This window comes from Dromiciops gliroides, chromosome 3, assembly GCF_019393635.1.
Source record: "Dromiciops gliroides isolate mDroGli1 chromosome 3, mDroGli1.pri, whole genome shotgun sequence".
Classification (NCBI taxonomy): Eukaryota; Metazoa; Chordata; class Mammalia; order Microbiotheria; family Microbiotheriidae; genus Dromiciops; species Dromiciops gliroides.
Window position 1 is genome coordinate 651049148 of NC_057863.1, and position 14006 is coordinate 651063153.

A 14006-nucleotide genomic window follows, 5' to 3' on the forward strand; every position below is an offset into this window, starting at 1 on the left:
ACCCCCTCACTCCCTCATGCCCCGGGCATATTTACCTTCATATGGACAGGAGTCGTCCAGTTGAATGAGGTTGAGTTCTTTTTCTTTGGGGGAGGATCACCCTCCTCTGTCTCCTTAGGAGCCCCCACCTCTGAACAGCCCCAGTGGGTGAAATGAGAAGAGGAGGCAGGGGGGAGAGGGGTAGGGAACTGCTTGTGGAAGTGGAGGCTTGTCCATGCTGAAGCCCCAGAGTGAATGAGCAGCCCCCTGTCCCATTCCCTGGGAAGCCCTTCCCCTGACCTCAGAAGCAGGTCCCTCCTCAGCAGTCAGTTATGGGATTCTCCCCCTTCCACCGTATATCTTTTTTTTTTTAATTTTTTTTCCATCAAGGTCATCTTCTGTTTATTTTTTTATTCTTTTTTTCCTTCTTTTCTTCTTTCCCTCTCTCCTCCTAATACACACTTTTTTTTAAATTTTGTTTTTGTTTTTTTCTTGTTGTTGTGTGTTTTTTTGTTTGTTTTGTTTTGTTTTTTTAGTAAGGGGAATACCATGACTCCCCTCTAGCCCGGGCCCCGTAGACTCGGCCCCGGGGTCTGCTGTTGAAGCCACTATAGAATCGAGAGCCTGAACTATGGTAGTTAGTAGCTCTGGCACGACCATAGCGGGCACGCGGAAAACCCCGATCTGTGGTGCTGATCCCCGGCCGATTGGTCCGTTTTGGTGTCACTTTGATCTGTCGTCCTCTGAAAAGAGAATCGTCCAAGGCCATTGACGTCCTCACCGAAGCTTTATCTGAAAATTCTATATATGCAAACCCTTTAGGATGGCCACTGAACTTGTCACAAAGGATGGTAACTCGATGAACTGAACCACAACCATGGAAGTGTGCCTCCAGCTCTTCTGCTGTGGCACCATAGTCAACATTGCCCACATAGATGGACCGGGCATCAGCCTCCATCTTCTCCTCAATGGACAAGATCCGGGGGCCAGCATTGCCTGGCGGTGGGCTCCTGTTCTTCTGTTTCTCCACCTCCTTCTGAAGCTCCTTCAATTTCTCTGCCTCTTCCTCCATCTCCCTTACTCGGGCTTTGATGGCCTCCAGCTCCGGGTCCTCTATAGCGCCGTGCCCCGGGTCGCCCTCGACCAGGCCTGGCTCTTCCTCGTCCTCCTGACTGCCTTGGGCTCCTGCGCCGGGCCCAGGGCCCGAGGCTCCCTGTGGGGCGCGGGACCGAGGCAGCTCCTCCTCCGGCTCGAGCTCTAGCACCAAGTCCTCAGGCTCCAGCTCCAGCGCCTCTAGTTCGTTCGGGTAGTCACCCGCGACGCCCGGGGCCCCCTCCTTAGGCTTCCTGCCGGCCCCGGGCAAAAGATGGCGCCGCCGCCCTGGCCCGGAGCCTCGACCTCCCGCAGCGCCAGCTGCTGCCGCCATAGCCGCCCAGAACAGACTTTTAAAAACACGTATGGGGGCAGGGGGCACCTAGGTAGCCCAGTGGATAAACCACTGGCCCTGGATTCAGGGGGACCTGAGTTCAAATGTGGCCTCAAACACTTGACACTTACTAGCCCTGTGACTCTGGGAAAGTCACTTAAGCCTCATTGCCCCGCAAAAAGGAAAAAAATACTGATGGCTCCAGCAAAGTCAGAGACCATGTCTGTTACTAAACAGTCAGAGAATATATACCTTTCAGACCCAGGGTTGACACCTCTTCCCAAAGGACATTCACACCTCAAGACGGGTGTGAACTCCACACTTGATAGTTAGCTGACCTCTTTGAGACTGAGGCTGGTCCTAGGTCACTCAGACAATGATGGTAAGAGCAGAGTCTTCATCTCACTTCTGAAGACTGCGACTTTTCCCAGGTTTTATCTGCATCTTTATCACAAAACCTTGCTAGGGTATTGAGAGAAAGGGATGCTGAATTCCTCAACTCCTCTATCCCTCTGCTCTGAGTCTTGACTCCATGACTTCCAAATACTGCCTCCATACCAAGACCAAACAGTCAAAACCCTGAGAGAAAGCATACTATGTGACTATCTCCTTAAGGGACATTTTGGTGAAATTTTTAAATAAAATATTATCAAGTAAGCAATAGCAGCGTGTAAAAGATCATATCCCTTTAGTTGGGGTAGAGTTTACAACCAACAACCACCACTGATTCTACAACAGGAACCGTATAATTACCTATATTTATAAAATAAAAAATAAAACCATACAATTATATAATAGAAGCTGAAAAACCTTTGTCAAAGTATAGGGAAGCTAAGTGACCCTATAATGTATAGAGTGCCTGGGCCTAAGGTCATGAAGACTCATCTGTATAAGTTCCAATCTGGCCTCAGACTCTTACTAGCTGTGTGAGCCTTGAGCAGGTCATTTCACCTTTACCCCCTCAGTTTCTGCCTCTGTAAAACAAGCTGGAGTAAGAAATGGCAAATCACTCTAGTATCTTTGCCAAGAAAACCCCAAATGGGGTCACTGAGTTGATCATGGTAAACAACAACAAAAAAAACCCCATAACATAACATTCATTTTAATGGAAAAAAATACCCTCTAGAAATGACAACAGCAAATGGTCTTCCCCCTCACTTAGTAAAGGGGTTTTGTTGTTGTTGTTATTGTTTTTAGGGGCATTTGTGGTTAAGTGACTTGCCCAGGGTCACACAGCTTGTCAGTGTCAAGTGTCTGAGGCCAGATTTGAACTCAGGTACTCCTGAATCCAGGCCAGTGCTTTATCCACTGAGCCGCCTAGCTGCACCCTATAGTAAAGTATATTTATCTTAATCCAAGATACAAAATAAATACACAAAAATCATACTAAGGGAATGTTTCTCAATTATTTTTCTGCCTTGATTTCTACAAAGAAATTCTACAAAGAATACTTACGTCCATATAGCCCCTAAGATAGTTTTTACTTAAATTTTTATGTAGCCCTTTGGTGACTTGTAGTAGATAAATTCCAAATACTTTGCAGCTTTTATAGATAATTTTAATAGCATTTCTCCTTTTTAGCTTTTCCTGTGTGCTTTTGTTGGAATGCTTATGTTTTTTGTGGATTTATTTTATATCTTGGAACATTTCTGATTTGAAGGCAAGAAGAAAAAAAGAGAGATTCTACTTGGAGTAACTATGCAATGCAAGTAATATCTGAAATTTTACTTATCAAGACACACATAGAGTATGTAAAAATACAAGATGGTGTTCAAAGAATTGAAGCAGGATCAAAATCATCATAGGGAGTCCAATGTCCACATTTCGATTGTATCATATAATGAAAATTAGGGCATGGCCTAGGTTATTGTGCAAATTTTATGCTATCTCAAGCCAGTTAACCAGGGCTTACTACAAAAAATGATAAGACACTTCATTTGGAAGAACAAAAGGTAAAGACAAGAGAAAGGGGAAAAGATGGTAGGAGCAAAGGAAGCAGAGAATCAGGAGATCTCAAATCACAAAATAAAGTAGTAACGACCAAAAACATTTGAATCCATTTAGAAATTTTACAAAAGGAGAACACTGTGTCAGACTCAATGTTCCAATCAAGCCAGAGAAATGAACAAGCAGAAAATGTCCAATAAACCCAACAACAGAAACTACAGCATGTAGAAGAGACTCTTCAGCATTTTGTGAAACCAGACCTGTGCTTTCATTTACTATGAAAAGCTTCCATGGAAGAGCTTCCTCTACCAAGATAAATTAGATAATTATTCCTGGGAAAACAGGGCAACAGTTTAACAGAAATTAGGTAAAGACCAGCTACTAACTGCCTGAGGCCATATTTGAACTCAGGAAGATGAATCTTTTTGACTCCTGGCAAGGCATTCCATCCACTGTGCCATGTAGCTGCCCTTGGTTAGCATAATACATACCTAAAATCAATGACTAGCAATGGATAAATACCCCCAAAAATTCTTAATAAGGACATGAATAGAATAAGGGTGCTCCCCTTCTTGGCTATTACTAGACATAATTCTAAAAAAGACTAGCTATAGGAGAGAGAAACTCAAGGCATTTACTTCAGAAAGTAAGACGTGGAACAATTCCTATCTGCAAGTGACATGATACATTGCTTAGAAAACTTTAGAGAAAAAGCAAAAACATCGATATGATTAATAGCCCCAGGACAGTTATTAGGCTATGTGATGTTTACAATCTAAATATATGGTCGACTTAAATTAGGAGCCATAATCCCGGCAGAAAGGATGATTGATGTTTGTTGAATGGACTAGTAGCTGACTTTCACCTTGACCCCTCCCAGAGAAAAAGGAAGCATCAAGTCATGTCCATTAGTGGCCTCATTAGCTTGTACAAACAATAAGAAACACAGTAAGGGAACCTGGGGTGTGGATGCTGATGAAAGGTTTCAGAATTCTGAAGTTCATGTTTTATTTACAGGCCAAAAGATGGCAAAAATGATTGTTCTCCAGGTGTACAGAGTCAAGTCTTGCATACACATCTCTGCAGTCCCTAGTACTGCTCCTCATTCAAAAGAAAAAGGGAAGCAAAGCTTCCGTGTCATCTCTGGACCCTACAGAAGAAGGGCACAGATATTTGTAAAAACCAAAATGAACAAGGCTGACCCTCACCTTCCCTGAGCACAGGCCTGGAGTTGCAAGGCTGGATTCTGATTGTGACATTGAGAATAGTCCCATTCTTCCCTCATCCCCAGCACTTCCCACCCCTAGCCTTTGTCAGTAGAGACTTCAAACAGACTGGGGCCTAAGCCACAAAGTCTGGAAAGTGAGAACAAAGCCTGCAGGCACAGAGAGAAGAGAGGAAAGTGTTTTCAACAGCTTCATTATCTCAGACACTTACTAGCTGGGTGTCTGGGCAAGTCACTTTAGCTCTGTTTTCCTCAGTTTCCTCATCTGTGAAATGGGGATAATAACAGCACCCCACCCCTCACCCCCATCCTGGGTTGTGGTGAGGATAAAAGACATAGTCACTGTAAAATCCCTGACACGTAGTAAACACCCTATCCATGTTCTAATTATTGAAAGATGGACAATTGAATGCCAGGTCTTTGGATTCTAAATACAACATTTATGAATGGCAAATCCCTGATGATGTTGAGTCTCCAGAGTTCTTTCTTGTCCTTTCTCTTTGTGTCTGCTCAAGAACCTTACACCCCCTTATCCATAAGGACTGACACACATTCGTGATCTGCTTTTACTCATTCTCTTCTTCCTCCTCTTCATCTGAACTGGAAACAAAGAGGTCTTCATGCAGGACACTGAGCCTTGCAGGCACTGTGGGCTGGGCAGCATCCAGGAGCACCTGCATGAGGATCAGAGAGGGAAACACTGTTAGTAACTTCACTCGGGCCCCTGGGGTCCTCTGTGGCTATTGCAGGGAAAGGAGAGTCCTCTCCAAAGTGGCTTCCAGATCTCCCAAGTGGATGTGGGATACCCTTACACCGCACCCAATGTCATCCCCGCCCCAGTCTTTGCACATGCTCCCATCTCTCTAGATTCTCAGGGTGTCTTTTGCCTCTTTTGGCATCCCTGGAACTCAACATGATGCCTGACACTTAGTAGGTTCTAGATAAAAGCTGATTGACTGAAACCTGTGAACGAGGTGAGGAGAAGAGCATCTAGCATGGGAAGTTCTATACCCCTTCTCCTCTTCCTCTCCAGTGGGGACTGTCTGTAGGGAGCAGGAGAAGGGGCCAGAAGGTCAGGGATTGGTCCTTCCTCCCCCAGTGACTCCATGTTCTCCTCAGTCCAGAGATGGGCATACAAGGTCTTTCCCACAGGAGCTGAGCTGGGCTGAGTTCTCCTCCAATTCCCCCCATCCCCGCTTCCCCTCTCCGCTTCCCCTCTGCTTCCCCTCCACTCCCCCTCCCCCACAGAGCTCACTTAAGCTAGCCTGGAATCAGAGAATCTCTGCTGCTTACCTGGACTGTTGACTTGGCCCAATTGCTTGCACACGTATCCTTGTCCAATGCAAACATCTGCATGGGTTTCTGGACAACACTATGGGGTCTTTGGGAACAGAGAGTGGTTGGCCCCTGGGCACAGCTGTTGGCAGTTCTAGAATCAGAATCTTGACCTGCCAGCTCCCGCAGGCCTGGTGATGGCTGAGCCCCCCTCTCACCCTGCACTGGACAGGGAGAGATGAGTTGAGGCCTCTTAGAAGGCTGTATTTTGGGAGGCTGCCTCTCCAAACCTAAAGTGTCTTCCACTTTGAGTGTCACATGAGGTTCATTACTCTGGGGAGGTGAATGGACTGGCGCAAGGGCATTCAAAAAATCTGGATCTGGGAATATGTAGCTTTCAGTATCTATTTTCCATCCCTCCCCTTCATCTCGTCAATCCTCTGCCCCACTTTGAGGGAGTCCACGGTTACCCTGATTCTGGTTCTGTCCTTCTGTACCTCCCTGATGGGGTCTACGGTTATTCTGATACTGGCTTTCTGTATCCCCCTGAAGAGATTTATATCTATTTTGATTCTGCCTGTAATAAGGCCTATAATTACCTCCGTTGTTTCTTTTCTGAAAAATCTTTCGAAATTATTTCGATTCCCCCCAAAGAATTCTTCAAGGCTCTCTGTCACTGCCCTCTTAAGTTCTTGTTTTCTAGTCCTACATTCCCTCAAGAAGTGTCCTTGTTTTTTGTAGTACTCGCAAAGTTTAAGGGGTTGATAATGATTTTCAACTGTCCGGTCTTGCTGCCTTGTTGTTTCCTCTACTGGAGCTAAAATGTCCTTTCTGTTCCTTTCTTCTCTCTCATTTCCTTCATAAATTTATGTTGCTCTTTCTTTAAGTCTGTCAGGACTGAAACTATTCCAGCCAGTACATTGCTTTTTAAAATATTTCCGAATTTCTGGTAAGGACTGGTTTACAAAATGAGAGCAGATAATACGGGCGTCTCTACCATCTAATGGGTCTAGTCCAGCATATTGCCTGGTATGCTTACACAACCTGTCATAGAATCTATTAGGTCTCTCATCAGGTCCCTGAACTGTATCTATAAATTTTTGCCAGTTATCAGTCTTTCTAATACAGGATTCCATTGCCTTCAGCACTGTTTCTCTTGCCTCCTTCAACATATCAAAATGCCTAGGGTTATTGGGGTCCCAGTCAGGGTCTTGAATAGGCCACCCAATATCAACCTTTCCCATGGCTTCCAGGCCATTTGCTGCAGCTACTATATCTGCTCTTTCCCCAGGGGACAATATTGTTTCCATGAGGTCAATAACATCATTCCAAGTGGGCTGATATGCTCTAAAAATTGCCCTAAACTGCCTGATAACTGCTGTGTGATCCTCATCAGATTTAGGAGTACTTTGTCCCCATAAAACCAAATTCTTGGGTGTAAAAGGTATGTATTGTCTGAGCTTACGTATAGTACCTTTTTGACCATGGGCGAGGATCTCTTGAAGGGGAAAAATTTTTACTTTCTCTGTCTCCTCTACAGGGGAATCATTTCTTTCTTTCTTTATTTGTTTGTTTGGCATGGAGGAAATAGAGGGAGAGGAATAGGAGTTGGGTCATTAAGAATTTTAGTCTGAACGGCCTTGCATTCAATCTTGGGTTTGGACTGAGTTGTATTATTGGGTGTTTTGGTTTGGGAGGCCATGTCTTCAAGCTTAGGCTTGGAATGATTCAAATCATGACCAGGAAGTGCAGGTGCCAGGATACTCTGTTTAGGGCCATCTGGACATTCCTCAAGTGAATCAAAGACATCATTTGCAAGTTCCTTAATCCTATCTACTGTGAGAGTCCTCCAGTCTGGGCATTGTAAAAAGTATCTATGGATTTCTGGCAGTGAATTATAGACAAATGTGTTGAGAACAATATGAGAATCCCTTAAGTCTACTGGATCCAATTTGGTGTACTGTCTCACAACCTCACAAAGTCTATTGTAAAATCTATTTGGTCTTTCGTTAGCCTCCTGAAGTAGACTTGGAAATTTCTGTCAGTTTATTGTTTCAGTTTGAGAGTCCTTGTCTTCAATTTGGGGTCTGGATTGAGTCAGATCATTTATTATTTCAGTTTGGGAGGCAGACTCAGATGTAAGCTGGGGCCTGGATTTTCTTCATCTTATATTCTTAGTATGATAATTTTTGCTTGCTCTGGCCCAGATTTCCCAATAAAGTGAATGTTCAGGTGGACATCTACTTAGGGTTCTTTGCAAATGCCTCAATGTTTGGGGATCACATAACTCATATTTGGGCCATTCTTCCTGTAATTCCTCATGCCACATAAAACACAGTCTGATAAGCTCTCCTCTGGTCATGGTTGTATCTAGTCTAAGTTTTCCCTTATTGCAATCCAGGAGTAGCTTTCCTAATGGGGAAGCCCGGGGAATCATCTTTATCTTAATATCATCCAGGACATGCCAAATTCTCCATACCACACCATAAAACCCCACAAAACCAAAAGGAGGAATAAAAAAGTTTTCATTAAATTCAACCTGGCCCACATCTCTGATTAGTGAAGGTAAAGCTAGAAAAGGGGTATTTAGAATGTTTAAAAGATCCATTTGAAATTTAAAACAGCTGATACTTGGCAGTACTTTCCAATTTAAGGGTACAGGGGAGGGGACATCTTACCCAACTGGAAGATCAGAAGACGAACATTCGGTTTTAAAGAAAAATTTTACAAATGCTCCCCTCTTTTTTTGTTGTTATTTTTTTCTCTCAAATGATTATTTGATTGACTTCTATAAATCATTTCCCTGGCAAAGTGGTTGCCATGGCAAGTGTAAATTGATTCTAGAAGTATTATTTTTGATTAGCATATTCCAAAAAATAAAAGAGGGAAACATTTGGAAAATTTTTCTTTTTTCAAAAAAAAAAAGGTTTTCTTTGAGATTGTGTTGTGCTTTAACTTGTATTTAAATATGTTCTGATTTTTCACAAAAGTAATTGTATACTTAGTAGAAAAAAGGTATTATCTGAAATTGTTGCATATTATATATTATTTTCTAAGTCAAGATGTATTCACATTTTTTGCGATCATTTATTATCCTCAATTTTTAAATCCATATGAGACTTGGATTATGGGAATTTATCATTTAAGACATTAATCACCTTTACTCTGAGTTATCAGATGCCAGTTGGCCAAGATGCCATCCAATCACAAAAGGAATACCTGCAACAGCAGACATTGAACTGTCCCATGAGGGGAGACATGCATGAAGTCAAGGTATTGCCAAGGGAATGGCTTTTGACAAATGTTGAGGTTGGATTCTCTTGGTTTAATTGTTTTTTCTTTTCCCCCACAATATTGTATAGATGGCGAGAAGTTTTGATCCCACCCATCTCATTCTACACCTGGCTTCTATGCCCCCTCCTATATTCCTGATGCCATGGACATCTCAATCCTGTAAAGATTGGAATGATGACAGCTGCTGGAAACTTACTGTAGGAAAGCTCCAACATGAGGAGAGGGCCTCTGAGGGCAGGACCAGGTGTCTTTTCTTTAGAGTCAGGAAGTGACCTTAGCTTGTGGGAGGAAGAAGGAAGAGGCTGGCACACTGGCTCATTCTCTTTCCTGAGGACTCTGGTGGAGAAGGGAGCTAGGAATGCTCTCTCCTTTTAATAGATAGATGAATCTTTGCCTTTCTCTTTCTCCTTACTAAATTCTTATGCTCCTTAATAAATGCTTAAAAGCCTAACTCTTGCTAAAACTGATACTTTATTGGCAACCACTCATTAGATATTTTAGACAGTACAGCTAGAATTTTAGCCCTTACATAGGCAAGGTATAGAGTCAGGGCATGAGGGAGAGAATAAATGAGAAGTTCTTGCCTCCGGGTGCTGTGGTGAGAAGAAAAGAGGAAGATCCCTTGCCCCACGTTGGGTGCCAGAAACATGTCATAGGGATCCTTAGGTGTTCCTCTGTGAAGAACTACACTCTCACACAAAGTATAATTAGAATAAAATGGTTTTTTATTTGGGAGCTAGAGAAGGTAACCAAGAGGGAAGTCAAAGACTTCATCTGCAGAGGAGGACATAGCTTAGCTACATCTATCTCCTCCAATGGAAGAAAGGTGAAAGCTTTTATAGAGGCTAAATGGGGTGACCACCTGACAATGGAAAGTTCCTTTTTGGGGTGGGATGGGAAAAGATTTCTGAGAATCAGGGGGATTTTTCTTTTGGAATAATAGTCCTGACCTTTGAAGTGATATCTGCCTCACAGCATAGGTAGAGTAGCCACATCTAACTGTCTTTCCTGCTATAGAATTGAATCTCTAACTTCTTAGGTGTGTCCCTCCTGATTTCTAGTTGGCCGGTTTAAACTTTAATAGTTGGGAGCAGTTAGGTGGTGCAGTGAATAAAGCACCGGCCCTGAATTCAAGAGGACCCGAGTTCAAAGCTGAACTCAGACACTTGATACTTACTAGCTGTGTGACCCTGGGCAAGTCACATAACCCTCATCCCTCCATTAAAAAGAAAAATGAATAGAAAGTTCTCCATTTCAATTGATTACAGTATTCTTCAAACACATTATTTTACAAGGGTAACATTCATTTCTAAATACCAATTGCTAAAATTCTAGCTTGACTGCATGTAAGGCCACTATGGAGAAACCTTTATTAAAGTGTGCCTTTGGGGCAGCTAGGTGGCACAGTGGATAGAGCACCAGCCCTGAATTCAAAGGGAGGGAGGGAGAGAAGGAGGGAGGGAGGGAGTTTGCCTTAAAGGACAACTCAACCTCCACCCTGTGAAATATTTTAAAATTGACTAGCTTACTTTTGGGGGGCTAACCTGACTGGAGGACTAATCTGGGACTTGTGACTATTTGGCTATCTGACTGCGTTTAATTTAATGTAGGCCGTTGATAAAGTTCCACCACACTGCTCCCAAACTGATAGACTAAAGATTAAGAAGCCTCTAACTAAATAATCAAAGCAGAGTTTATTTATGAGATACTATTTCAAATTAGAAATACAGGGAAATAAAGTGTACAACCTGACTGCTTTCCTGCTTTGGCACCTGCTGGGCCTTGAACTTCTTGAATACAATAAGGGCCTTGCCCGCCTCCGGCCTCAGGACACGTTACACTTTCCCTGGTTTGTATTAAGGCCTGTAACCTTGTCAGACCCATCTCTCCTTTTTCGGAGCCGAATTCTCCTCCATCCTTGGCCAGGCTCCCCTCTAGGCAGCCTCTCTCCTAGTCCTTCCTCTAGTCCTTCTCTCCTAGTCACCTTCCCTTGCTCTAGTGAGCCTTACTCCTCTTAATCTTGTCTCTCTATCTAGTCTGTCCTCGCTCCTTCTTTTTCTAGTCCATCTCCCTCTAGTCTCCTTCCTCCTCGAGTCAGCCCAACTCCCCCTAGTCCGTCTCCTAGGTCTATATATACACCTTTTCTTCTCTCCACTCAAATCTCGGGGTTTCCTTCACCCCCACAGACCAAGCTAATCTGCCAGCCAGAGCTGCGGCTGGTGGGGGGGGGGGGGCGCTCCAAGTTTCACGTGCCTCAGCACAGGCTATCTGGAATCCGCTCAGGTCAGAGGGCACTGGGGGCTTTTTTTTTTTCCCCCAGCTGTCTGACCTGGTGTCTTGTATAGCCCACGGGGCTTTTTCACTCAGCTGAAACTGAGGAGGAAGGGGGAGACCCTGAGGGCCTAAGGCTTTCTAATCTCTGCCTAAAGGTAGGGTCCCCAAATCAAAATAAATTTCCACAACCCACACCTCTTATTTTGCAGTTTTAAAAACATTGCTGCTGGGTAGTCACCGGGAACAGAATATCATAGCCATTTCATTAGTTAATGCCAATAAGCCAAAATGATTCAGAAACAGGTTTGACTGCAGCTTATTATAATCAGTGTGACACAAAGAAGCTGTCCATGAAAACGAGTTTCATTCATAATTGGACTAGAAGTATTTCTCTATTACATAGGACAAAAATGGCTTACTCATTACAGTATAGCTGGTCATTCAAGGAAGAAAATTGTATATGTTTAATACTTTGATATTTGCTCAAGTTATTTACTTTCAGTTGCTCGTTCTCTCCTTAGGGGGGTGAGATTCTAGATATTGAAGCCTATACAGAAGCACAAAGCTCACAGCACTCTTTGTAGGTAGGTCACCAATGAATTTAGCTAAGAAATACTTCCAATTGTAACCAAGTCTGTGATTATTCTAGATTGTATGGAATGAGTTTTCTATAGTAAAACAATGAATGAGTAATCCTGTTCAAATGAACTAATTATTGTATCTACATAGACCACCACTACTCTCAAATTCTCTTCAGATCTTTATATAATTTGCCTGCAATGCAGAGCATGCTCTATATACAAGTGTTAACCGCACCTTAAATGATAATACATTTGTGGTTAAAATTATTTGTGGTAGAGATTAATATTGAAAGTTTTAGCTGAAACATTTGGGAGGGAGGGCCACACATGGCCCACTCTGGGACTGCCCATGTTACTGAACAGCTTTTGAAGAACCTCCCTTTTTGGGGGAAGGAAAACTTGATTGATCTCTTGTTGTATGAAATGACTTCTCTTCTCACTAAGGCATCCTTTAAAAGAGTCAAGTGATTGGATTGATTCGTTCAACTGAACTCCCATCTTTGCAAAGAAATAAGAAAATAAAAGGAAACCGAGGCAATAAACAGCTATAAAGACGATACAAAATGATTTCTATTAGAAGATATGATTTATTTAGAAAAATAATAAAGACATCAAGTTGAAACAATTGACAATTTTTAGAGGAGCACGACATACAATATATCTCTAGCAGATTTTTAGCAACGGCATTTCATCTTTCTGGAAGCCACGATGGCTCAAATTTCCTTAAAGGGAAACAAATTATGAGACCCTAAAATATGGGAAATGTAAGCGCTCATAAAGAATTTAGAGCTTCCTATTCCCTCTTATCTTGCATATGAGAGATATAAATAACAGCACCCCACACCCCACACCCCATCCTGGGTTGTGGTGAGGATAAAAGACATAGTCACTGTAAAATCCCTGACACGTAGTAAACTCCCTATCAATGTTCTAATTATTGAAACATGGAGAATCGAATGCCAGGTCTTTGGCTTCTAAATACAACATTTATCAATGGCAAATCACTGATGATGTTGGGTCTCCAGAGTTCTTTCTTGTCCTTTCCCTTTGTGTCTCCTCAAGAATGTTACACCGGCTTGTCCAAAAGGACTGATACACATTCGTGATCTGCTTTTACTCGTTCTCTTCTTCCTCCTCTTCATCTGAACTGGAAACAAAGAGGTCTTCATGCAGAACACTGACCCTCGGGGGCACTGTGGGCGGGGCAGGATCCAGGAGCACCTGCATGAGGATCAGAGAGAGAAACACTGTTAGTAACTTCACTGGGCCCCTGGGGTCCTCTGTGGCTATTGCAGGGAAAGAAGAGTCCTCTCCAAAGTAGCTTCCAGATCTCCCAAGTGGATGTGGGATACCCTTAGACCGCACCCAATGTCATCTCCGCCCCAGTCTTTGCACATGCTCCCATCTCTCTAGATTTTCAGGGTGTCTTTTGCCTCTTTTGGCATCCCTGGCACTCAACACAATGCCTGACACTTACTTACTAGGTGCTAGAGAAAAGCTTATTCACACCTGTGAACGAGGTGAGGAGAAGAGCATCTAGCATGGGAAGTTCTATACCCCTTCTCCTCTTCCTCTCCAGTGGGGGCTGTCTGTAGGGAGCAGCAGAAGGAGACAGAAGGTCCGGGTTTGGTCCTTCCTCCCCCAGTGACTCCATGTTGTCCTCAGTCCAGAGATGGGCATACAAGGACTTTCCCGCATGAGCTGAGCGGAGTTCAGCTCCAGTCCCGCTCCCCGTCCCGCTCCCCGTCCCGCTCCCCGTCCCGCTCCCCGTCCCGCTCCCCGTCCCGCTCCCCGTCCCGCTCCCCGTCCCGCTCCCCGTCCCGCTCCCCGTCCCGCTCCCCGTCCCGCTCCCCGTCCGCCACAGAACTCACTTAAGCTAGCCTGGAATCAGAATCTCTGCTGCTTACCTGGGCTGTTGACTTGGCCCCATTGCTTCCACAGGTATCCTTGTCCAATGCAAACGTCTGCATGGGTTTCTGGACAACACTATGCGGCCTTCGGGAAC

At 43.8% G+C, this 14006-nt stretch overlaps 1 protein-coding gene across 1 annotated transcript; it reads right to left on the reverse strand.

Moving 5' to 3' along the window:
• Window positions 1-511: 511 nt before the first annotated feature.
• LOC122748270 (polyadenylate-binding protein 2-like) lies at window positions 512-13398 on the reverse strand. Its single transcript, XM_043993935.1, has 6 exons — window positions 13354-13398; window positions 13119-13222; window positions 8531-8534; window positions 5871-6071; window positions 5148-5317; window positions 512-1421 (listed from the first exon to the last, which is right to left on the reverse strand). Exons 1-6 carry the CDS (start codon window positions 13396-13398, stop codon window positions 512-514), a joined length of 1434 nt encoding a protein of 477 aa, XP_043849870.1.
• Between the last annotated feature and the right edge of the window lie 608 nt (window positions 13399-14006).